The sequence below is a fragment of the Bos mutus genome, chromosome 7 (genome assembly GCF_027580195.1).
Source record: "Bos mutus isolate GX-2022 chromosome 7, NWIPB_WYAK_1.1, whole genome shotgun sequence".
Taxonomy (NCBI): domain Eukaryota; kingdom Metazoa; phylum Chordata; class Mammalia; order Artiodactyla; family Bovidae; genus Bos; species Bos mutus.
Window position 1 is genome coordinate 309,349 of NC_091623.1, and position 26,020 is coordinate 335,368.

General features: G+C 45.1%; 1 protein-coding gene across 1 annotated transcript in view; it reads left to right on the forward strand.

Annotated features, from left to right (window-relative positions):
• Positions 1-26,020, forward strand: part of CYFIP2 (cytoplasmic FMR1 interacting protein 2) — a 134,310-nt gene that overhangs the window by 88,807 nt on the left and 19,483 nt on the right. Inside the window, exons 24-26 of the mRNA XM_005908330.3 lie at positions 4,612-4,755; positions 6,484-6,574; positions 7,411-7,541. Of these exons, the coding sequence (XP_005908392.2) occupies positions 4,612-4,755; positions 6,484-6,574; positions 7,411-7,541 (366 nt within the window). The remainder of the gene's footprint in view (positions 1-4,611; positions 4,756-6,483; positions 6,575-7,410; positions 7,542-26,020) is intronic.

Genomic DNA, 26,020 nt, shown 5'->3' on the forward strand with positions numbered 1-26,020 from the left:
TTCCTGAGCTTGGGCCATCAACTGAGGCCTGAATGGTCCAGACCAGAATCCAAGAGTAATAGAGGAATGTCAACAAGAAGCCTCCTGTGTGTGGGTTTGTAAGGGGGGGATTATTTTTTCAGCCCTGTGTGTGATTAAACAATTCCAAAATTATTCTTCTCTGCTTAGAACTCTGGAGAGAGCTGCTAAAGGGTTCCATCTACCCAACTACATTTTTATTTGTGCTTGCCAGGAAGTGCCAAGGGAAACTTGTGTTAGAAGCTCCTTGGGTGGGAGTGGCGGCTAAGGAGGCTGCTAAGAAGGATGAGCACAGGGAAGACCGCAGTGGAGCTTGCACCTGTGGGGGGAGTTAGCAGCACATCTATTCCCACCCTCTGTCCCAGGCAGAGCAACCTCCTGTGTCACATGTCTCAGTCTCCGCTCAGTGCAGTCTGTTGTTGGACAGCTCCTATTTTTATCATGTTCCAAATATTGAGCAAAACCTGCGTTTTTTTTTTTTTTTTTTGGTATCTTCCATCAGCTGGTATCAACTCTGCTCCCTGTCACATCTGTCCGCGTGTAGGATATACACTGTGTTGTACAAAATTTTACGCCATAAATATACTCTCCAGATTCAGAGAATCGTGACTATAGCCAAAGCATCTGGGAGAAATTTGATCAGGAAGCTGTATTTTCTTAGTCTTTCCTTTCCAGTTACCAAAGGAAAGGAATATGAAGGGCTGTTATTTCAGCCAGTACTTCCAGCATGCCTGGTACCATGCTAAGAGCTGTATGTATGTCACCTCATTTAAATCTTGTACAATCCTCCCAGAGTTGGTATTATCTTTACTTAGGGAGTGAAAAAACAGTGAACATGTTAGTCACTCAGTCATGTCTGACTCTTTGTGACCCCATGGACTGTAGCCCACCAGGCTCCTCTGTCCATGGGATTCTCCAGGCAAGAATACTGGAGTGGGTTGCCACATCCTCCTCCAGGGGATCTTCCTGACCCTGGGATCGAACCCAGGTCTTCTGCATTGCAGGAAGATTCTATACTGTCTGAGCTACCAAGGCTTAGAGAGTTTAAATAATTTGCTCAGGATCATCTAGCTAGTAAATTTATGGAACTGGAATTTGAACTCAGGTGTGCTCACCCCAGTAAATAACTCTGGACTCAGACAAAGGAAGAAAAGAAGTCGGAGAATCATACAGGGGAAGAAAGTAGCTGATTGCTTTCTGTCCCCTCTAGGAATATCCATTTGAAAGTTCCATGCTGTTCAAAAGTTCCCTTCACAGGATATTTGAAAAAGACACTGAATATGCTCAGAGCTTCACTGGGTTCAGAGGAGAGGCCCAGCTCCAGGTGGGGAGGGTGAGGAGGAAGCTCCCCTGGGGATGAGTCCATGTGATAACCCTTGGACTGTGAGCGCAGCCCAGCCATCCCTCTCCCGTGCCCATGCGGGCTCAAGCTGCAGCCTCTTTGGGAGGAAACTCAAATCAGGTTTTTGTTTTTTAATCTTTGAAAGCAAATATTGGGAAGTGAATTGGACTATGATGTACCCCAGTGGGCTTTTTAATTTACTTTTGTTATTGAAGTATAATCATAAGCAATAAAATGCACTGTCTTTGTTTAGGCTGCTGTAACAAGAATACAGTAACTGGGTGGCTTAGACAGCAAAGATTTCTCACAATTCTAGAGGCTAGAGAGTCCAGGATCAAGGTGCCGGCAGATTCCGTGTCTGATGAGAGCCCACTTGCTGGTTTGCAGATAGCCTTCTTCTCCTAGTACATGTGGAGAAGAGAGGGGAGGTGCAGGTGGGGAGGGAAAAAGAGAGAGAGGAAGGGGAGGGGAAGAGGGAGAGGGAGAGAGCATTTTCATGTGTCTTCCTCCCAGGGCACTAATCTCATTGATGAGGACTCCACCCTCATGACTTAATTACCTCCCCAAAGTCCCACCTCCTAATACCATCACAATAGGGATTAAGATTTCAACAAAAAAATTGGGGGATGAGAGCACAACCATTTAGTCAATAACATGCACAGATCATGTGTGCATATAGTTTCATGAGTTTTGACAAGTGTATACATGTGTGTAGTCAAGAACCCAGTCAACGTGTGGGACATTTCCATCATCTAGCCACCACCAGAGGGAAGCCATGGTGTGTCTACTGTTTGTTTTCCCCACTCTCATCCCTGGAGAGGGGGCAGGAAACTATGGAGTGGGCTTTGGTTACAGAGCCAGAGCCGAGATGCACTCACTTGGGAGTGGGATTACCTTCTGCCACGTGTGCCCTGGTGCCTCACTCCCCTCTCTTTGGTCCCTGCCTGTTTGGCAGGGTGGCCTGTTACAGAGACACTAAAATGGTTTGCTCCACACACAGAAAGTTATATGGCCTGGCTCCATGGTTGACTATATCAAACTCAACAATTCATATACTCCAGGATTTGCTGATCATCACCCTCTGTGAACATCATGCTTTTTAATCAGTTATATTTTCCCTCCCCACATAAACTCCTCCTGCCCTACCCCATTTAGAAATCTTTAGTAACTACCTACAAGGTGTCCCTCTTCCAGGCTCAGGCAGAGTTCAGAGCGCTATTTTTTCACACTCTGTGTGTGCATGCTCAGTCACTAAGTCATGTCTGACTCCACCAGACTCCTCTGTCCATGGGGTTTTCCAGGCAAGAATACTGAAGTGGGTTGCCATTTCCTTCTCCACTCTCAAACTCCAAGCCTCTCCATATATAGGCATTAACTTAGCAAGAGAAATGTTATTCAGCCTGTTGGATGAGTGGGCTTGTGATTCCTCATGAATTCTTGTTATTAGTGGACACTCTAATTGTGTTCCTCATGTATCCTTCTTATTAGAGGGTACCATGATTGTGATGCTTGTTTGTGAAGTTTAGAATATAGTAAAACATACTTGATGCAAAACCTAGGCTGAACATAATCAAATCTTCCCTGATGCATGAATCTTGCAGAGCTCCAGAAGCACCATCACAGTTCCTTTTTAATTCATGTAGGATTTCTAATCGGAGAAGGCAATGGCACCCCACTCCAGTACTCTTGCCTGGAAAATCCCATGGATGGAGGAGTCTGATAGGCTGCAGTCCATGGGGTCGCTAAGAGTTGGACATGACTGAGCGACTTCACTTTCACTTTTCACTTTCATGCATTGGAGAAGGAAATGGCAACCCACTCCAGTGTTCTTGCCTGGAGAATCCCAGGGACGGGGGAGCCTGGTGGGCTGCCATCTCTGGGGTCACACAGAGTCAGACACGACTGAAGCGACTTAGCAGCAGCAGCAGCAGGATTTCTAATTAGCCAGCTAATAGATTACAGATGTGGTCTTTACAAATTTGCATGCTCTGTATACAAGATTTTTACAATTCCAGATAGAACTGTACTCAAATCTAAGGTTAGAAGTGAAGTTTTTTCTTTAAAAAAAAAAAAAAAAGTTTAGGGTTTATGTAATAATTCTGCTTCCAAAGTTCACCTTTGTAGGCAGAGGTTAAAAACTTGGGCTTTGGGATCATAACCACCTGGGTTCAGACAGGGCTCAGTTACCTATGAATCGTGTGACCTTGAGCAAGCTACTTACCACCCTGAGCCTCAGTTCCCTCATCTGTGAAATGGGGCCTAGAATTGTACAGATCACAGATCACGTACATGGGTTGTGTGAATTAATTGAAAACGCACTTGGAGGGCTTCATGCAGCCTGGCATGAGGTGGTCCTTAAGTGGCAGCATTTCAAAACAAAGTCAATGATAACTTCAGTGTCTCACCTAGCTAAGGGAGACCAACTCAGAGCCCTTTATTTTGATCCTGTATTCTCAGACAGAAAGACCTTACAGAGATTCCACTAATTCAGCAACAACATCTCATGAGGTCCAGAGGACAGTGGAGGTGGCCCTTCAGTGGTCAGGGCTCTGGGCCCTCAACCAACACCCAATCAGAACATCTCAGCTTTTGTCTATTTCCTGTACTTATTTCTGACATCTTTTTTTCTTTTTTTTTTTTTGCTACTCAAAAAGCTTCAAAACCAGTATTCTAATCCAACCCACTCATTTCATAGATGAAGAAACTGAGGCTCAAAATTCCTGTATGGTTTTCCAACGTGGTCGGCAGAGGTCTCCTGCCCCCAAGGGCTCTTGGTTCTCAAGACCCCGCCCTGTGATAGATGAAGACACCTCAAAGTAGAAAGAAGGCAACGATGAATCAGCTATTGAGGTTTTACCACGGTTCTTCCAGCCAGTTCCTAGCATTGAAAATTCCCCTAGAGAAAGAAAAGCATTTGTTTTACCCTCGCTCTGTGGCTCAAGTGTGAAAGTCCTGGTTTGTGTGTGGACAGTCAAGTGTAGCATGAGTCCTATTTTATGAAAAGATATTTGCTTGGAGGCCCTTTCTCCTGTTCTGTTAGGGAACTGCTGCCCCATCAGATGCTCCATCCTGTGGTCAGTGACCACCACTCTCTAGTAGCATCTTGCAAAATGTATTCATAGGGGTTCCCCAGTGAGAGAACAAGGACATCAAGCTTCTGTCCTTCTATGATTGAAACACCTCCTGCCAGGACTCATGTAGTGTGCATTCAGTTCTCTGCCACTGACTTGGCCACATCCTCTGTTTTCCAGCCTCTCAACATCGCCTACAGCCACATCTACAGCTCCTACAGGAACTTTGTGGGGCCCCCGCATTTCAAGACCATCTGCAGACTCCTCGGTTACCAGGGCATTGCTGTGGTCATGGAGGAACTGCTGAAGATCGTCAAAAGCTTGGTGAGGAAGGGGCCCTGGGAGGGGCCCAGTGGGGAGCAATGAGGCCTGCTTTTACTTTTTACCTGGCCTGAAAAATCCAGTAACAGGCTCTTCAGCTCTGTCTGTAGGAATCACCCAGGGAATGCTTTGCCCTTGTCCCCTGATTCCTCTCACCTATCACCCTGTAACATTTCATGCATTTTCTGACCTGCGTTTTTTTGCCTCTTCTTTTCTGGTGCCAAGCTTACTCCTAGAACTTGCTAACTGAATTCAGCAATCTTGACTTTGACTTTAAGGCCTACTGGCGCTAGTGGTAAAGAATCTGCCCGCCAATACAGGAGACATAAGAGATGCAGATTGGATCCCTGGGTAGGGAAGATCCCCTGGAGAAGGGCATGGCAACCCACTCCAGTATTCTTGCCTAGAGAATTCCATGGACAGAGGAGCCTGGTGGGCTACAGTCCATGGGGTCACAAAGAGTCTCACAAAGAGTGGGCAGGACTGAAGTGACTTAGCATGCATGCACACAATGACTGCTCATACCCACCTCCTGTGCTGCATTATCTAATTTGAGCATGACAAATCCATGACACATGTGCTGCCGTTTTTTTCCACCCACACCCTTGGCAGATATCACTAATCAGTCACCACGCTTCTTTCCCTTGGGATTTCTTGCTAAACACTGATACTGGCCTAGAATTGTGTATCCCTTTGCCATCATTCTATATCCACACCAAGTATGGTCATGTGAGCATTCATTTAACCAGGACACTGCTGCAGCAAGGCTTAAACATTTAAATAAGATTTTCTTGAAAGTTTGAGATGATGAGAGAGAAATAAAGCATATCTATGTCAGGAATAGCAAGCAGAATTCGTCTGCTAACTTTAGTCCTCTGGTAGCGACTATATATAATGAGGGGTTGTTCTAGGTTGTGAAGCTAAATTTAAAGAAGAAAATGTGGTAATTGATTAAAGGTGTCTATGACAGACACGGGAGGGATGAATGAACCATGAATTTTCTGTGCATAAATTAGATGATGTGTCAATCTTCATAGCTCCCTGGTCCCATTTCATCTTAGATCTTAGTTTAGCTCTCGTGTAAGTGCCCCAACCCCAGGAAGGACCCCATGCCTAGAAATTGCCCCCCCTTGAAGTCTGTGAGCCCAAGGGGATAATGAGAGCATCCCCTTTTCTGTCTTATAAAGGCCCACGTTCCCTTACAAAGGGCAATGGGGCCAGCCCACTCCCTTAGGAGAGATCCTGCCGGTCCTCTTAGGGAACTTGGGACGCTGTGACACATACGTTGACACATACAGCATAGACTGGGTGGCTTCAGTGACAGATGTTCATTGCCCATGGTTCTGGAGATTGGAAGTCCAGAGCACAGAGCCAGCATGTAAGGACCGTCCTCCTTCACAGACAGCTGCCTTCTCCCTGTGTCCTCACATGGCAGAGAGTGTCTTTCTCTTGCTCCCTCTCCTCTCTTCTTTTAAGGCATTAATCCCTTCGTGAGGGTTCCTCCCTCATGACCTAATTCCTTCCCAAGGCCCCATCTTCAAATACAACTGTCCTGGGGATCAGGGTTTCAACATATGTATTTGGGGGGAGAACAGATATTCAATCCATAGCACTTATCCACAGGTCTCAGCTGAACCCCTGTACAGCCCCACTGGCCCAGCATTCAGCCCTGAGACACTCATATGCAGCAGCCATGGATTACTCACTCATCTTGTACTCTTCCTTTGTCAGCTCCAAGGGACTATCCTCCAGTACGTGAAAACATTGATCGAGGTCATGCCCAAGATATGCCGTCTGCCCCGGCACGAGTATGGCTCCCCAGGTGGGTGATGGGGAACCAGGAGCGGGGTGTGGTGATAGGAAAATAATCCAGACCCATCCCACAGTAGAAGGGGGCTCTGGCAATCTACCTTAAAGTATTTGCTTCTCTGATGTGGCAGCAGACTGTCACAACACTGGGTTTGCACCCTCTCTCTGCCACTGAATTGCCCTGGACCACTTTTAATCCCCCTGATTACAACAGTATCGTCTTCCTTCAGTGAACATAAGTGGTGCCCGCTGGGCCTGCCTCACAGCACTGACCGGAGGCTGGAAGAGGTCCACAAATGTGAGAACCGTTAGGTTGTGAGCAGCGAGGTTTAATTGTAAAGGTCTTCCTTAGCTCAGCACATCCACATTCCTTCCTCCATGTGCCTCTTTGGAGGAGACTGACGCCCCAGGCGTGGCGTAACGTGGCATTTCTAAGGTAAGTCAGGAAATAAGAGTTTTCACCACTCAATCTCTGGGCAGAGAAGTCAGCCAGTCTTCCCTTCCCTGATAGGGACGGCACCTGGAATGAGTTTGGAGCCTGGGGGATGGGGAAGGGTGGAGACTATGAGTTTAGTACCAGGTGTTTTTCCTAACTACCAAGATGCCGGATGCTGGGTCAGTGTGAGCCAGAGCGGGAGAGGGCTGGGGCTGATAGCCCTAGCTTTCATTCCCGGCTGCCCCACTTACTGGCTGTGTGACTGTGGAGATGCCACTTACCTTCTCTGAGCCTCGTCTGAAAAGAGGGGTTACAGTGCCTGGTCCAGGGTGTTTTTATGAGTGTTACATGAGCTATTGCAGATACAGTGCTTAGCATGACCCTCCCACTAACCCTCCCCCTGCACCTCCCAGGGATCCTGGAGTTCTTTCACCACCAGCTGAAGGACATCATCGAATACGCAGAGCTCAAGACTGACGTGTTCCAGAGCCTGAGGGAGGTGGGCAATGCCATCCTGTTCTGCTTGCTTATCGAGCAAGCTCTGGTGAGTTCTGAGCCCCAAGGAATTGGCGTGTCTCCAGGCTGGAAGGGTACCCCACCCCAACAGATGCCCAAGGCCCCTCGAGCGCATCCCACCTGGGAGCCCTGCCGCTCAGCTGTGTGCTCTTCCAGGGCGGGCACGTGCTCCTCTCCATTCCACTCAGACCTCTCTGACACCCAGATACTGGGAGAAGCAGGTCCTGGAGTCAGAGGGGCCTGGCCTTCCCCCCCAACTGCCCACCTTCCACTAGCAGCAGGGCCCCGGCAGTCTGTCAGAGTCCGGGTTTCCATTCACCCGTCAGACACAAGATAACTCCTGGCAACCACAGGCCAGGCGCTGCGCTGGGAGGTGCAGTGCAGTGTCCTGGGTGGTGGAGAGGAGACCTGTCCTGAAAAGTGTCTACACGGAAACGATGTGTTTACCGTCAGAGCAAGTGCTGTGAGGGACGATTGCCAGGTCTGGAGGGAACACCTGTGGTGTGGTCTTGAGGGTGGGGGAGGACCTCCCTGAGAAGGGGGCCTGAAAACTGATCAGGAACTGTCCTCATGGAGAATCAGGGACAGCTGTTCCGGGCTGAGGGGAGAGCACATAGTGCTTTCTTCATTTGTTGTCATGGAAGACAGGGATTCTCACCCTGCAAGGCAGTTTAGAGGCTGAAAGGAGGTAAGACATGAAAGTGAAAGTTGCTCAGTCGTGTCCGACTCTTTGCGACCCCATGGACTATACAGTCCATGAAATTCTCCAGGCCAGAACACTGGAGTGGGTAGCCTTTCCCTTCTCCAGGGGATCTTCCCAACCCAGGGATCAAACCCAGGTCTCCTGCATTGCAGGCGGATTCTTTACCAGCTGAGCCACAAGGGAAGCCCCAAGACATGTAAAGTAAGAGCTAAATAATTGGTTTGAATTATGCTAATGGGCAAAAACATGAGTCCCTGTGCTTCTGCATCTTGGGACCACACAGAACTTGTTTGTGGCTTGCTCATGGAGTCTGCATTCTCCACACCCTCCCAGTGCTCTCCACGCAGCTCTGGTTCCGTAAGGCGTCCACAGGTGGGCCTGGCCGTCTAGGCACAGGGTAATGGGCAGCACTGTGGAAGGAAAGGCATGGTCTTCAGGACGCAGCAGGAACATCTTTCAGCATCCATTCCTGCCGTCCTCTGTCCACACACACATTCAGCAGAAGGGTATTGAGAACCTGCTCACTGCCGGGTGCATCCCTAAGTGGCAGGTCAGTGGCCATGAATAGGACAGACAAATAATTACCATTTTTATTCCAGAGAGGGTGACGATGGAAGCGGTAAACAACCAGAGATGTGAGTGCAGAGGGTAGGGGCTGTGAAAGAATAAACAGGGAAACAGAATAGCTCAAGAGTCGCAGGTGCTGGGAAGCATGTGCTGGTTTTGGAGAGGATGAGGTCTCTGAGAAATGCTGAGAACCCTGGAGTGAGCTGGGGCTGAGGTGGGAGAGGCCAGGGCCTCAGTCCTGGGCCAAGGGGGCGCCTCGGGAAGCCTTGGGATGCTGTAAGTGGTTGGAGGGGGGCAGATTCTGATTTATTGTTTTAAAGGCCCTTTCGCTGTGTGGAGAAGCAGCAGCCAGAAGGTGAGTGAAGGGCCAGGCTATTTGCAGTTGTCCAGTTTGGCAGGGTCATCTTAGAGGCACAGAAAGAGAGGGGCAGGAGGAGGAGGAATTTGGAAGGAGGTGAAGTGAAGGTAGAGGTGGCAAGAAAGCAGTGAGAGCACAAACTCAGAATGAGAGCCCGAGAGGGTTCGTCCTCTGGACCTGTGAGCTGCGGCGAGCCGGCCCGGTCCACATCGGTGCCTCGTCTCTGCAGCCAGGGATCTGGATCAGCTGTTCTCTTGGACCCTTCCCCCTGACAGTCCCTGAAACACAGTCTATTTTGTGGGGAGTAATAGCCTCTCTGTTCTCCTCAAAATGGACTAAGTGTTCCTCTTCATGGTAACAGGTTTTTAAACATGGTTCAGCGGGCCTGGTTGCTATGGCAACATAGCCATCAGAAGTCACAAGGACAAGACACACAGGAGAAACCACTCAAGGCCTCAGGAAGATGAGGAGACGTGCAGGTGGGCGGGGGGTGGGCAGGTCCCTGAAGCCCTAGTTCCCAGTGTCTCTCATGAGCACTGTTCTGCACAAGGAACATCAGTTAACTTCCCACGTACAGACCCCCAAGAGGCAGACGGTGGACGGGGCTACAAGGAAAGGAATCCTGTCTTAGGCATCCCTGCCTGCATGGTCGGTTGCAGGTACCACTGCGGTCAACAGAACACTCACATCAAAGGCCTTCAGAGCTAAGAGAGACCCCAACAGTTTGTATGGCCCAACCTCCTCTATGCATAAGTTAGGAAAGGAGAGTCAGAGAGGGTGCAACTCACCTGAAGTCACACAGCATATCAGTAGCAGAGGTGAAAGAACAAAAGCATGGGTTTCCAGTACTGATCGTCGGCCTTAGGGGAATGTGAGCGGGAGGAGACATAGCAACAGTCAGGGCTCGGGACTTCCCTGGTGGTCCAGTGGTTAGGACCCTTCACGCTTCCACTTTGAGGACACAGATTCAACTCCTAGTGGGAGCTAAGATCCCATGAGCCACATGGGAGGCTGTGAGCTCTGCTTTCTACTTAGACAGCTGGAGAAATCCCCAAGATAAGACAGTGCTTTCTGAGATTAGAATGAGGCAGGAGCTTTTGGGAACTTTTTAATTTATGAAGCCGGAATAAATATTTCAATGACATATTGATTATTCTTATTAAGTAGGAGGACTAATAACAGAAAAAAAAAGAAAGAAAGGAGGAGGAAGGGAAGAAGGAGATTATGTCCGTAGAGGAAAGGCATTTAAACTGGAATGTCCGTCCAGTGGAGGACTGTGTAACAGTCAAAAAGAATAAAGTATGACGGTGTCTTTGCACATACAACATAGAAAATGGTGAAAGACATAACAATGAATAGAAAGAAAGTGAGTTCCATGATAAGACACATTATGCCATACAAGCAAAATAAACAAACAAAGCCCACAAAATAACCCTGCGTTGGGGGAAAAAATGGGAAAATCATCCTATAGTTCAGTCATTTTTCTCTAGGTATTACAGAGGGAGCTAGGATTAGAGGGCAACAGAGACGTTTGCTGTATCTGAAATGTTGAATTTTTTATAAGGAATATATATTCATGTATTATCATTGACTAAAAGTTAATTAAAAAGATACAAGTAGTATATCATTGGAGAAGGAAATGGCAACCCACTCCAGTGTTCTTTCCTGGAGAATCCCAGGGATGGCAGAGCCTGGTGAGCTGCCGTCTATGGGGTCGCACAGAGTCGGACACGACTGAAGCGACTTAGCAGCAGCAGCAGCAGCAGCAGTATATCATAGTTTCAGGAAAATTGGAAGGATACAGAAAAGTATAAGATGAGAAGCCTTTTGCCCACTGGTCTCTTGTATTCTAATAGCTTTATAGAGTTTTGTCCTGTTGTGGGGTCTATATCTGTATATATGTACAAATACCTTCTCTTGCTTTGTGGCTTGTCTTTTTAAAACAGATTATTAATATATCATTAATTTGTAAATGGATGGAATATAAATTGAAAAGATTGATCTCCTGGACAAAGATATGTATTCTGTAAGTTCGGTGCTTACAAAAAAGTAAGGATGCAGTAGCAGAACAGAAATGCATACACCCAAGGGGTGGGTCCTTGTTTGCTCGGTGTTTTTAATGAAGGTCTAGTAAGCATGCCAGCTCAAACGGTAAATAATCTGCCTGCAATGCAGGAGACCTGAGTTCGATCCCTGGGTTAGGAAGATCCCCTGGAAGAGGGAATGGCACCCCACTCCAGTATTCTTGCCTGGAGAATTCCACGGACAGAGGAGCCTGGCAGGCTACAGTCCATGGGATCGAAAAGAGTCGGACGTGACTGAGCGATCTTCACAAGGCACAACAAGCATAGAGTAATTCAGTTGACCCTAGAACAGCACTGGGGCTAGAGGTGCCTACCCTCTCTTCAGCCAAAAAGTTATGTGTAACTTTGCAGTCAGCCCTTTGTATCTGCCATTCCATATCCATGGTTCCAATCTGTAGATTCAACCAACCATGAGTTATAATACTGTAGTATTTACAATTGAAAAGTATCTGAATAAGTGGACCCATGCTCTTCAAACCCATGTGTTCAAAGGCCATTTGTGTATGGGTATGCAGTATTCTCACTGCATAGACTAGTTGGATCACCCATTTTACTGTGGATGGATGTTTTCATTGCTTACTGTTTGATAATGCCATGAATAAAGAAACCATGAATGTTCTTATATATTTCTTTTGGCAGAAATGCTCTCATTTTTTAATTATTAATTTTAAATCAATAATTATTAGTTTTATTAAATTGCTACTCTAGCATATACCTCTTTTTTTTCTTTTTATAAGGCCATTTTTTATTTTATTTAGTTTTCTATTTTTTTGACCATGCAGCGCAGTATGCCGGATCTCAGTTACCCAGCCAGGGATCAAACCTGTGCCCCCTGCATTGAAAGTGCAGAGTCTTGACCACTGGACCGCCAGGGAAGTCCCCTGTGTGGTCTCTCTTTTATTGGGTAGATACCTAGTAGCGGAATAGCTGGATTGATGTGAAGACATTATGTTTAGCTTCAGTGGATACTGCCAAAAAGCTATACAAGGTGGTTGTACCAGTGTATACTCCGTTCAGCAATGCGTGGGAGTTTTCATTTCTTCACATCCTCATGAACAGTTGGATCGTCTGTCTTTTCAGTTACAGCCGTTGGTGGATGTGTTGTGATATCTCACTATGGTTTTGATTTCCCTGATGACTAAGGATGCTGAACTCTTTCCATATGGTATTCCCATTTGGACAGAGACTCTTGTGAAATGTTGTTCAGTATTTTTGCCTATTTTATTACTGAGTTATCTTTTCCTGTTGATTTGTAGCAATGATTTATATACTGTCTGTGAGTGTGTTCGATTACTCAACCGTGTCCAACTCTTTGCAACCCCATGGACTGTAGCCTGCCAGGCTCCTTTGTCCATGGGATTCTCCAAGCAAGAATACTGGAGTGGATTGCCATTTCCTTCTCCAATATACGTAGATACATGTATTACAAATATATTTCTGTGGCATGTCTTTCAATGAACAAAAGTTCTTAAGGTTTATTGTATTTCTCATCTACATTTTCCTGTGTGGTTGATGCTCTTGTGACTTGTTTAAAGAGATGTCCCCTATTCTTAAATCATGAAGATAAGTTATCTTCTGAGAGTTTTAGAGTTTAGCCTCTCCAGGCTCGATAGAACTTTAAGTCTATTATTCACCTGGAATGGATGTTTGTGTTGAATGGGAAGTAGAAAGCCAACTTCATTTCTTTCCTAAGTTGCCTCAGCACCACTAATTGAAAAGCCCTCTTCCTGGTCTGCAGACGTAGTTCTGTGTCTGTCATTTATCAAGTGTCCACAAAGGGCTGGTCATGGGAGGCTTTTAATGAATACTTGAATCAAATCTGAAATGAACCATATGTGTTAGGTATCTGTTTATAAACCTATTGTGTTTTTAAAGGAAATTCTATTACTAGTGACTAGTATCGCCTCTACTATCTTTTACTCTGAGAAATCATAAGGAAGTATTCCACAACGTAAAGTTTTGGTTCAAATGTTGTGTGGTTTTCAAGCCATCAGCCCATTGTTTGCTATGCCAGTGCACACCAGGAGAGGGCCCTATTCGTTCACGGGAGCAAGGGAGGCCGGCATCCCTGCAAAGGAGGCAGCCCTTCTGTCTGCCTTTTGCGGCCAGACCTCCCGTCCAGGACTTGAGAGTCACTTGAACACTTGAGAGTGTTCCCTGCCTTAGGCCCTGTTGTTTGTTTATTTTCTCATCCTAATAACTAAGTGAGCCATAGTCATACTGGTCAGTCAAGAGTGGTTCTTACCTTTATAGGAATTGAGGACAGTTCAGCCCCAAACTCATAGATCTGAAGGCTGCTCAGAGGTGCAAGAGTCGTCAGGGGCCATCCAGGGCAGGTGTCTTGACCTCAGCACCGCTGACATCGGGGGCCAGATAGTCCATAGTTGGGGGTACCTCCTGTGTGTGGCAAGTTGCTGAGCCGCATCCCTGGGCTGTGCCTGCTAGAACACAGGAGCACTTCCCCAGTTGTGACAACCAAAAATGTCTTCATCTACTGCTTAGTATTCCCTTGGAGGACAAACCCTCCCTCTTGCTGAGAACTACTGATCTGATGCAATCCTAGTTCCACAGTTTGCAGATAGGAAACTAAGGCCCTGAGAAGGAGATAACCTTCTCAGAGCTGCAGCTACTCAGCTAGTGCAGAAGTTAAGACAAGAACCCAAGACCCTCACAGTTCAAGTACTCAAGGCCAGAGAGCTGTTCTGCTGAGCTTTGCAAATTGCTCTGTTGGCTTTTGTTTTTATTTTCGTTTTAGTTCCAGCTCCATGTCTGACCCCTCTATTTCCTGCTTCCACTATGTAGTCCGTTTTCTTTAATTTTGCTTTTCTCATGGCATAACTGAAATCAATGCATTGCTAGACAACAGGTTCAGAAAGAATAAAACGGAAACCATAGTGCCACACCAAGATAACCACTGTTCACATTTCAATGTGTTCACGTTCCAGCATATTAATTTTCCATATATATATATATTTTTTTTTTTACTTTGTTTAGTTATAAAAGTAATAGTCACCAAGCTGAAAAGAGAGGTTACCTCTGCGGGGTGTGATGCAGGCAGGAACAGGTGATAGGGGTCCTCTATACTGTACATTTATTGTTTGAATTCAGTGCAATAAGATTTATTGTTTTTCTTGCTTTAAAGGAAATACACCCATGCTTAAAAAATATACATGGTCCCGATGCATGGGAAATCAGAAGCAACCCCCCACCACCACCACCCAACTCAGACTCTCACTCCATATTCCCACCTCTACTTGATCCACTTATTTTGCCCCTCACCCTGAAAAAAGACACCCCCAGCTACACAGGACATGGATTCTGTCCCTACATCCAGGCACCATCAAGTGGCTCCCCTCGGCCTGAGCGTATGAGAGTTTCTTCCAGCCCAGACCCTGAACCCAGTGGCTTTCTTGATTGGAAATGAGCTAGGATTTGTGGGAAGAAAAGCAGAATCTTTGCAAGTAGGCCCCTGGCTGAAAGCTCCACACGGGACTGTAATGTGCAGCCAGGGAGGAGAGCCCTGTTCTAGAGGTTGTCTTCTCAACTAGCATTGCCACAGAGTAGTCATTGACATGTTGTCACGATTCTTGCCGTATCTGCAGACCCCTGCTCCTGTTATTTATGTAATAATTGTATCTAAAATAACTTTTTACCTTCTTTTAAAAGGAAACTTCATATCATTTTCCATTTTAAAAAACCATTCTCTCTCGCTGTCATTAGAAAGCAACCAAAATAATAAATCCAATGAAAACAAAAGATGATGACATAATTCCAGTTGCTGCCTGCCTGGGCCCTGAGTGAGGCCTGCACATTTTCTCTGTTAAAAACAGACTTTAGCAAATGTTACAGAAGTGGGAAGACCTACTGCTTCCAGATGGAGACCTCGTCGTTGACATTGTCAGAAAGATTAACAGGAAACTGAAAAGGAAAAAGACATTCTCACTGTGACTCTCTGTTATGAAATTCCACTGCCCTGGACCCCGTCGTTTCCCACCCTTTGGAAAATGCCAACCTTGGGAGACGCTGATATGCATTTGTGGGAAAGGAAAAGCTGCTTTCTGGGTCAGTTTCTTGGCCATAGATCTTTCCTAGTTGACCAGACATGATTCTAATCTAGAATAATAATAATTAATTTTCCCCTTGATGATTCATGGGCTAGGGGAAGAGGTGGAGGGTGAAACATAGTAATATAGAGTATTTTTATTATTCAAGTAAGGCATAGCCTGGTAGGGAAAGACCACCCCCGCACACACGCGTAATCAGATAAAGCTAAGTTGCTGGTTTATTCAGCCAGGGCTACAGAGAGCTCCTGGAAATGATGGAGTGGGAGCAGATGTAACAAACCTCAGGTGAGCTCTCCACTGCCCGTGGAGTCCCCAGTGAGGGGCTGGAAGCTGCAGCTCATACTTTGCGTACAAAGGAGGGCTGTGGTGGATGTGGGAAGACTCATTTCACGACTGTTCTACAGGCCCTGTATCATTGGGGCTTAACATCAGTTCACAGGAAGTACTGACACTGACATCTACATGCATCCTTATAAGGCAGTGTTTAGACGGCTGGGCCCTCGGTCAGGCCCTGTCCTGCCACCCACAGCCCGCGGGAAAGCCAGAGCTGGGATTCCTGTGGGGTGCTCCACCTCAAGTTTTCCAGTTCATTTCCCCACACTCACTTGACAAAGACAAAACAAAAAATGTATCCGTGTTATTGTCTGTGTTGTCTCGAGACTCAGAATGTTATTTAAGAAAATACTGTTTTGAGAATGGTTTGATGCTTCCCCTTAGGAAATCCGCTAAAATGGGTACATAGTTTTTCACCGAGAAGCAGAGCCTAAAGGTAGAATCTAATGCTGTTCTACATGAATCTGACACATGTAAGATCACACTTTTTAAAAAAAATATGTATCCTGAATCTTTATGATGTCCGTTAACCAAGAGATAACAAGTTCCCAGTTAGCCTCCTAGAGTGAGTGAGTTGGGAACATAAAGTTTTGTGGTATTTCATGGAAATCCTTCATAGTTCATCAGTTTTAAATTAAGTAAATAGAAAAGGAAAATATTAAGACTGAAAGCAAAATGAAATACTTATCCCTTGAATTTTAATGTGGGTTTCTTTCAATAAAGTATTTTTGCATCCTGACTCCAGAAACCTCTTAATTTTTACTTTCTCTATTAACAGAGAGCACTTTTACAGTAGCTCTTGATTGTTACTAATCTAGAACTGTGATAACGTTAGTGGCTGTCCTAAGCAATAGGAATAATAAGCATTGGTGTGGCACTTGGTAAGTGTAGCAGTTGCCACTCATTAGCCCCTCCCAGGGAGGACCCTGTGCAGAAGCGGGAGCACACATCAGTTCCCAAACGAGAGACTCATTAGGGTACTTTTTGATAAAGCAAGGCTTTCCCTGGTGGCTCAGATGGTAAAGAATCTGCCTGCAATGCAGGAGACGAGTTCAATCCCTGGGTTGGGAAGATCCCTTGGAGAAGGGCATACCCACTCCAGTATTCTTGCCTAGAGAATTCCATGGATGGAGGAGCCTGGCAGGCTACAGTCCATGAGGTCAGAAAGAGACAGACACAACTGAGCGACTTTCACTTTTCACTTGGTAGAGCAACTGCTTCATCTTTATACTTTAGAAAACTCATCATGATTGGATCCTGGATCCCCCAAAAAATGCTATAAAAAGACTCCTTAAGAACAGTCAGGAAATGTTAGTATGTTATATGATATCAAGAATTTTTGATGTAGGTGATCACAATACTGAGGTTACATGGGAGGATGTCCTTTTTAGGAATTGCGTGCTGAACTATTTAAGAATAATTGATGCAGTGGCTTCAGCTCACTTTCAGATGATTCAGTAAATCAGAGAGTCAAAGCAGATACAGTAAAATGTTCACTAGAACTCTACATCAAGAGTATAGGGATGTTCGTAGTTCTTTCAAATGTTTTGTATTTAATATGTCTGATGTTTTTCATAGCACAAACTTGAGGACTGTGTGAAGGAAACTGCATCATAGAATCTGGAAAGCTAAGAAAAAGGGTCATTGAGCAGACAAGGTCATGAGGTATAAGAAGGAAGAAAAGTTATAAGGGGTTTTTTGTTGTTGTTTTTTAGCTACTTCTGCTAGTTGGTGAGATTTATTCTTGGTAACATAAGCCCCAGAGCTACTTCTGACCTCATTTCCTAAATTTATTGAGGCATCTGCTAGTGCCAAACTCAGCCACGACTCTCATGCTGCCCATCTGTTTGATTTGTGAGCAGGAAATAGCAGTTCAGGACCATAGAAAGCCAAAGCTGGGGAAGCTGGCCAGTGTGAATTAGGAGGCCACTCGGCTTGTGAGCGCCGCTGGGAGCACACCCAGAACAATCAGCTGCCCTCCTCCCAGGATCCATGGGGGTGAGACCCTCCCTCTGCTTCTGGGTCTTTGAGAGAAAAGAAAACAGCAGTGCCTTTTCCCTGTGCTCAACTTAAGAGACATGTTTCCATGCAGCTTCTTTGATGGCCTCTCTGCCTTTCCATTCTTGCTCTGTGGGCAGTGTGCTAGTAGGTAAAGCATTAGGGAGACAAAAAAGACAGAGCTGATTTGCCCATGTAGCAGCAGAAAGATTTTCATACCATTGTAAACCAGATCATGCTACTCTCCAGCTTCAAACTGACAGGTAGCTTCTCATTACTGAAAAATCTTTATTTTCAATTTATCAAGTATAGTTGATTTATAATGTTTTGTTGATCTCTGCTGTCATTGGTACTAAAAATTCGAAGTCCTGACTTTGGCCTTCAAAGTCCAAATAATGGCCCAGATTATTCAGCCGTACCTTTTCCTTCAAACCCATCTTTCATTGCCACTCTCCCTGGCTACCAACCTGACCCTTGAAGGTCAGCTTGCTGCTGCTGCTGCTGCTAAGTCGCTTCAGTCGTGTCCGACTCTTCGCGACCCCATGGATGGTGGCCTACCAGGCTCCTCCATCCATGGGATTTTCCAGGGAAGAGTACTGGAGTGGGTTGCCATTGCCTTCTCCAGAAGGTCAGGCTAGAGATGAGAAGCCTGAGGTTCCCCAAAGACCTGCATCAGGACCAAGGCTGACTCTTACTATCCTTGGCTTCTACCCTAATGCTTGGTGACATTTACCCCCTTGGCATTTATAATTCAAGGGCAGCTAGAGCACCCCCAAAACAAAGCATCTCTTCTACTTTCTGTCACAGTGTTTGGAATTCTCCTATTAAGGGCTTACTTTGTTGATTTGAAATATTCTTTGATCTTTAGAAGCCGGCTAAAATACCAAGTCCACTGAGACTGTTTGGGAGATAGATAATGCTGTGAAAGTCAGTTCTTCGACAGTTATTCACTTGCCAGGTAATTCTGAGGAGTAGGAAGATCACTCAAGAAAGGGTATAGCGGAACAAAAAGACCTCCTCCAGGCATAAACAAAAACAAGCCAAAGAAAAACACTGAAGTAGAAACTCATAGAAACTCTGTACTGTGCTTGGTGAGATGTTGAGAGTATACACTAAGTGATAAAAAGAGTTTACAGAAGAGTGCTATTTTATATTCCATTCTTATTTTAAGATCTACGCTTAAATGTTTTATGCACGGTAAAAACTAGCTGGACAGACCCCAGAAGGTTATCAATGATGACCCCCTGCATGATGAGGTTATAAATTTTCCTTTTATAAAAAAAAAAGTGTATCTGCAATTTCTATTTTTTCAAAAATAGCCAAAGATAAAGGGGTAGAGTGACCATTTTAAAAACATAGCTCATGTTCTGCACAGTGACTGTATCTAACAGTACTGTATTGTATACTTGAAAGCTGCTGAGAGAGTACATCTTAAATGTTCACAACAGTAAGAACAAAAGTGGTAATTGTGTGAGGTGAAGAAAGCGTCAACTAAGCTTATTGTGGTAATCATTTTGCAATATATATATATATCAATTATTGTGTCATACACCTTAAACTTACACAATGTAGTATGTCAATTATTTCTGTGTATCTGAGGAAAAAAGCTGTGAATGCTAAATTAATAGTTTTTCAAAGGAAAACCTTTTCCTAGAGGCTGAATTAAATATTGGGTGCATTTCCAGAAGAAAATGACAAATGTCCAATCAAATAGCACATGGAAAGTGGTTAAAATGTCATTGCTGTTGATGGCTCTTGGAAATCAAGGATAACAAATCTGTAACCTAAGTGCCAGTGCCCTTATTCTAACCTAAGGCAGATATTCATGGGCCATCCTGCTGAGTCTGGTGTCAGAATCCTCTCCAGGAACACCCACTGCCTCTCAGCCATGGTCAGTACTTGAGATGACCCCGGGGCCATCACTAGCACACATGTTGCCTTCAGGCAAATCATGAAAAGATATCTTTTCTCGAGATCTTATGCCTTCTTCTTTTGCAATATTAATGTATTGATTTTTTTGGAGACCAAAATATATCTGTTGGAAAATCATTATAAACAGCCCATATCTGATGTCTACCATATATTTGAAACCCCCTAGGATTGGAGAAGGAAATGGCAACCCACTCCAGTGTTCTTGCCTGGAGAATCCCAGGGATGGCGGAGCCTGGTGGGCTGCCATCTATGGGGTCACACAGAGTCGGACACGACTGAAGCAACTTAGTAGCAGCAGCAGCAGGATGGGATATCCTTGGATAGTATACTATCTTCATAAACCATTCACAGCAACCCTGGGTGATACTTTTTTTGTCATCTCTACTGGAGATCCACCCCCTCCCCTAAAATAAATCCTTCTCACTCTCCCCCAGAAAGAGTGGTCTGAGCCCCCTGGAAATGGCCCAGTTGTCCTGACATGCCAGCACTGGAGTTTGTCCTGCTTTGGTATCTATGAGGCAACTGAACTGCCCCCCCTCCTCTTGGTCAGTTGTACAGTCCATAGAAGAAGGCAATATGGCAAGACATAGGATGCTAACTAGGTGTTATTAGCCAGTCAGCTATTTCCATTTCCAGGCAACACGATGGAAGGCAAACTATGGGTCTTTGTTCCAATTAAAACTCGGACTTCATTCCATTTTTTCCCAGTCCCTGAATTTGCTAATTTCACACTTCAGTGACTTGCAATGAACACAGTTCCCTGGGGCCTCTGCTGTTGCGTTGCAGACTGTATTGCAGCCCAAGCCTCTCCCTCCCAACACCTAGCAGTTTGGGTGTGCAATCCAGCAGTTCTGAAGATGGGTCCTAAGTGGCACAGTCCACTGGGCTTCATGATGAGTTCGGAAAACTCAGAAGGTGAGGGCACTTTCCACCCAACAGATTCTAACTGGTCACTTAGAGTTTTGAAATCAGTATTTCCTACTTGAGATGTGCCATAGTTACATGGGAATCCTCATGCCTTGATGCCTCTCAGGAAAGACCTTTTTCCACTTTTTCCATCCAAGGCTGTAAAACTCATCAAGTGGAGTGCAGTGAAAGAGCAGGGTGAGGTTGGTTTTAGAGAAGGCCCAGTGACCATATTAAATAAGAAGTATTACCATATTTATTTATGCTCTGCCTATATCCAAAAGAATATGCAATACCTTTTAATTAAGAAATGGTTTCACTGAGTCTGGAGACCATTACACAGAATAAGACCAAAAAGCATTAAGAGGCAGAGGAGATGACCAGGGCATGTTATATAAGGCTCTCTCAGCCCAATTTCAGGTTGATTTCCCTGGTACTCTCCTGGACAGGGTGTATCTTTGGACTTAGAAATCTGGGATTCAGGTCACCTCTGTACTTGACAGCTGTGAGCCACTGGTTGTTTTTTGCTGCTGCTGTTCAGTCGCTAAGTCATATCCAAGTCTTTGTAACCCCATGGACTGCAGCACGCCAGTCTTCACTGTCCTTCACTGTCTCCCGGAGTTTGCTCAGATTCACGTCCATTGAATCACTGATGCTATCTAACCATCTCATCCTCTGTCCCCCTCTTCTCCTTTTGCCTTCAATCTTTACCAGCATCAGGGTTTTTTCCAATGAGTCACCTCTTTGCATAAGGTGGCCAGAGTATTAGAGCCTCAGTGTTAGTCCTTCTAATGAATATTCAGGCTTGATTTCCTTTAAGATTGACTGGCTTGATCTCCTTGCAAGTCTTTCTCCCTCTCAAAGAGTGTTCTCCAGCACCACAATTTGAAAGCATCAATTCTTTAGTACTCAGCTTTCTTTTGGTCCAACTCTTGCATCCATACATGACTCCTGGAAAAACTCTAGCTTTGACTATATAGACAAAAGTGATATCTCTGTTTATCATAGCTTTCCTTCCAAGGAGCAAACGTCTTTTAGTTTCATGGCTCCAGTCACCATCTGCAGTGATTTGGAGCACAAGAAAATAAAGTCTGTCACTGCTTCCAGTTTTTCTCCTTTTATTTGCCTTAAGTGATAAAACTGGGTGCCATGATCTTAGTTCTTTGAATGCCAAATTTTAAGCCAGCTTTGTCTATCTTGGGTGGCCATGCATGGAATGGCTCATAGCTTTATTGAGTTACACAAGCCCCTTCGCCATGACAAGGCTATAATCCATGAAGGGGATGAGCCACTGGGGAAATGATTAAATCCCTCAAGGTGCTGGGGCTACGTCCATATTTCTCCAGAGCCTTTGTATGAAATGAGGTTACTAGAGCCCCTTCCCTCCTCTTCCCACAGCCCAGCAAGGAGCTTTGACTTGCCTTCCCTGGTAGTTCCCTAATACAGGGGGGTCTGACTGCCTGCAGCTCACCAACCCACCCCTCCCTCACTCACCCACCAAGCAAATGAGTCCTGCTCGGTATACACCAGCCGTCTCATCTCTGACCTCATCTTCCCTCTGTCTGTGATTGCGTCTTCCCCTGCCCATCCTGCCAGGCCCATCATTACCTCATTCCCCGCAGGTCTCGTGTTCAGCACACACTTTATCAAACGCCTATTCTCTGCAAGACACTTGGTGTTGTTTCTCCCTCCTTTGAGTCTCCAGGGCCCTTGGTTGCCAATTTCTTTTGTACCTAGTGATTCTGTTTATTTCCCCAGTCACAAGTGTCCTTAACCCTCTTCCTCCATTAAATTACAAATTTTATTAAAATCTAGTTTTTCCAGTCTTAGCTGTCATCATGTCTCCTGCAGCATCCAGGCCCCACTCTGGTCAGAAAACAGTAAGCACGCCGTGAGTATTTGATGAACTGAAGGGAGGAAGGAAAGAGGTAACACTCAGTGCGTTCTGCCCCACCCCTGGCTGGAAAGGGGGCCTGCCGTCCCTGTTCGGGTTGTGTTTTGGTAGACGTGGATGTGCCCAAAATTTATCAGTCTCCCCTTCATCACAAGTGCCACTGTGCACTTTCTCTTTCTTTGGTCTCATAGAGTCAGAGAAATTGAAATATCTGGAAAAATCCAGTTCCCTGGAGAAGTGCCCACTCAGACCTTGCACTTGTGTATTCCTTTCCCCTGGAGTCCATCCCATCCTCATGTTGATGATTCCCAAGTTTGGGTCCACTTTGTGGACTCTGCGGGGCCCTAGGCCTTGTGTCCACTTGCCTTTTAGACATCTTCTCTTGGATGTACAGAGACTCGCCTCCTGGGTCTGCTCTCAGCTTCCTCCCGCCTGCAGTCTTGCTGTGTCTTCTGGCCTGTGAGTGGCCCAGTACACATGTCCTTTCTCTCTCTCTGCTGACACATCCAGTCCGCATTTGGCTGTCTGGCATCTGCTTCCCACTCTGTCTCCTTGGCCACTACTCCAGGCCTTGCTATCTCTTGCTTGACCTATTCCAGCACCCCTTTTGCTCCCCGACCCCACAACCTCGCACCATTGCTGTCTTTCTTGCAGCCAAAAACTGTAAATGTACATGGGATCATGCCGCTTCCCTGATTAAAACCATCAGGATAGCATCCAAACATCTAAGCAAAGTTTACAAGATCCTGCTCAGCCCTCTTTCCTTATCTCATGCAACCTTCCCCCAGCACTGAAAACGTCAGTCTTATTCAACTGTCAGCCCCTGTCCCACTGCAGTCCCTCTTGCTTTGGGGCCTTTGGCAGGTGCTGTTCACTCTTACCTGTCCAACACTTAGCCTTGGTTCATGTCTCAGCATTTCCTTCTCCAGGAAGTCTTCCCCATCATCCTCCCCAGAAGTATGGATCGGTGGCCCCTATTACATATTCCCACAGCTCCCACATACCCCAATACAGCACTTACTAGAACTGCCCATGTGACTCACTTCCCTCCTCATCTTAGTAAGGACCATGCATTAGGTCTGCCTCACTTCCTGTTGTAGCTTCACCTCACAGAGCAAGTTGCTATAGCAGATGCCTACTATTTGCTGAATGATTGACTTAATTTCTGCTCAGGCTGCATCCTAGTCAGAATGAAAGTGTTGAGAGTTTGGCACCTCCTTGTTTGGTCTCTAGATAATATTATACCCATGTTCTCTGTAGTCCTGTGATGGCCTTTCAGAGCAAGTGAAATGCAGGTCCTACGTGTGGTTGGGCCCTGTAAGAAGACTCTTGATAGCTGTTTGCATGGGATATGAGATGCTGCTTGGATTCTCCCTCAGAAGTACCCTGGGCTGTGGCTGGACTAGAGAGCCCAGCCTACAAACAGCTTGGTGGGGACCTGGATGAATAAGCATGCTAATCAGTTTTAAAGAGAAAACTACTGGAGACTGAAGGGGTGTGGAAGACCCCTAGACGCTGAATCTTTGGATGGGACTTTGCAGGATGGACAAGAATAAGTAGAGTGTGGTTTGGGAGAGGGGCAGGCAAAAGGAATTTATAGGGATAGGTTGAGCACATGAGCAGCCCAGTTATTTACCTTGGAATCACACCAGCAGAACTTTAAAAATTATTTGCCTGCAAAGAAATCATTTACACAAATTCAGGATAGAAGTAACCTCTGGATTTTAGGAAACAACTGTCAGTTATCGCCTATTTTTTCAGCTAGAGGATGACATGAGACTTTCCATTCCTCTTCAAACTGCATATATATGTCAAAGTTTTTCTTTTTTTTAGTTGAAAGAATGTTAGTTGGTAGGACCAAAATCCCAGTAAATAAAGCAAAGAATGATGTGATCTTATCAGATATGAACATGTTAGTTGCTCAGTTGTGTCCAACTCTGCGACCCCATGGACTGTACTTCACCAGGCTCCTCTCTCCATGGGATTCTCCAGGCAAGAATTTTGGAGTGGGTTGCCATTCCCTTCTCCAGGGGATCTTCCCAACCCAGGGAGCGAACCTAGGTTCCTTGCACGGTTGGTGGATTCTTTACTATCAGATATGAGTGCGGCTAAAAAGCTTCTCAAGAGTGAGATTTTATAGTAATTTCCTTCTGTCTCTATTTTGAATAATTGAATATGGTTTTCATAAAGTGTACATATAATGCAGGGGGCAGTATTTCAGTCTTCCCAAGGCTTTGGCTGCACGAGTGGCTATGGAAAAGCAGTGGGTATGGAAGTGAGGTGGCCCTGGGTCCCAGTATCAGCCCTGCTGCTTCCTTATCACTGTGCGGACCTGGTTGGGACACTCCATCTCCCAAAAGTCTCAGCATCTTTGTGCATAGGATAGGGATTATTAGACCTGCATCACAGGATGCTTGGAGGGGTAAAGCAGAAAATGGGTACAAAGCACCAAGGTGCCAAGCCTTGGAAAGGACCCTTATAGACCATTTAATCCAACCTCTTCATTTTGCTTCCTTTAAACTGTTCTTAATTGCACATGACAAATAGTATAAATGAGCTTATAATGAAAAGCTTTATTGTCTCCACTGCACCTCCCTCCACCTGCATCCCCATCCCCAAGGCAGCCTGCTTTAATCATTTCTGTTTCTAGTTCTTCTAGTTATCTCCATAACGCTTGGTAATATGAGGTTAACCTCTATTTCTTCATGAGCAACTTTAAACAATGCTTATTGACTCCCTAATGGTAAAGATGAAAATTTAGGTCATTTACATCTGTTCCCTCTCTTCCTCTCAATATTTGATTATGTCACATTTTTTAATTTATATTGTCCTATCTTGTAATCAGAAATAGTATACTTACACTTCTTTCAGTAACATTATTTAGTATCTTGACTCTTTCCCTGAAAGATGAGGAAATCAACAGACCTCACTTCCACTTCTAGACTTCTCTCCTACTTCCTGTCGGCTGCCCTTTTACTTTTATGTTGTCACAGCTGTATTTTCTGTAACATTTGTATTTTGCTCTTCATCTGTGATTTTTTTCTTTAACCATAGCCTAACAAAAGGAGAAAAAAACAAAAGCAAATACTTTTTACATTATTAATCCGATGCAAGTATTGTTCTGTGCTGGACCAAGTGCCATGCTAAGATTTTATTTCCTTATGTCTGATTCTAGCATCTAGACCCCAAAAGCTCCTTGTTGTAAAATTCAAAAGTACTTTCAGAGTTTCTTCCAGTTTAATTTTTTGAAGTAATATATGCATAGTAATAATTTAGTAAATACATACAAGTAGGAAAAAACAGGGAGGAAGAGAAAGAGGAATAGAAAATAAACTCCTGAAAATCCTGCCCTGTGGAGCATTTTTTAGAAGTGTTCACACGGAGTAATCAGTAACATTGAAGGAAAAATTCTTCCCATAGTGATAAGGGAAAACATCTAGACCTGTTAAGAAAACCCAGAATAGGAGAGATTCTGTCCTAAGTCTAAATTCCCTTATGTGCCACAGACTTTCAACTTTTATTCTACATACTTATATATTAAGCATTTGCTATCTGCTAGTCACTGTGCTTGTTCCTGGTAATAAAGTATAGTCAAAAATAATCATTGTCCCTACCTTCATGAATGTTACATTCCAGTAGAAGGAGGTAGATATTAATCAAATAGTCAC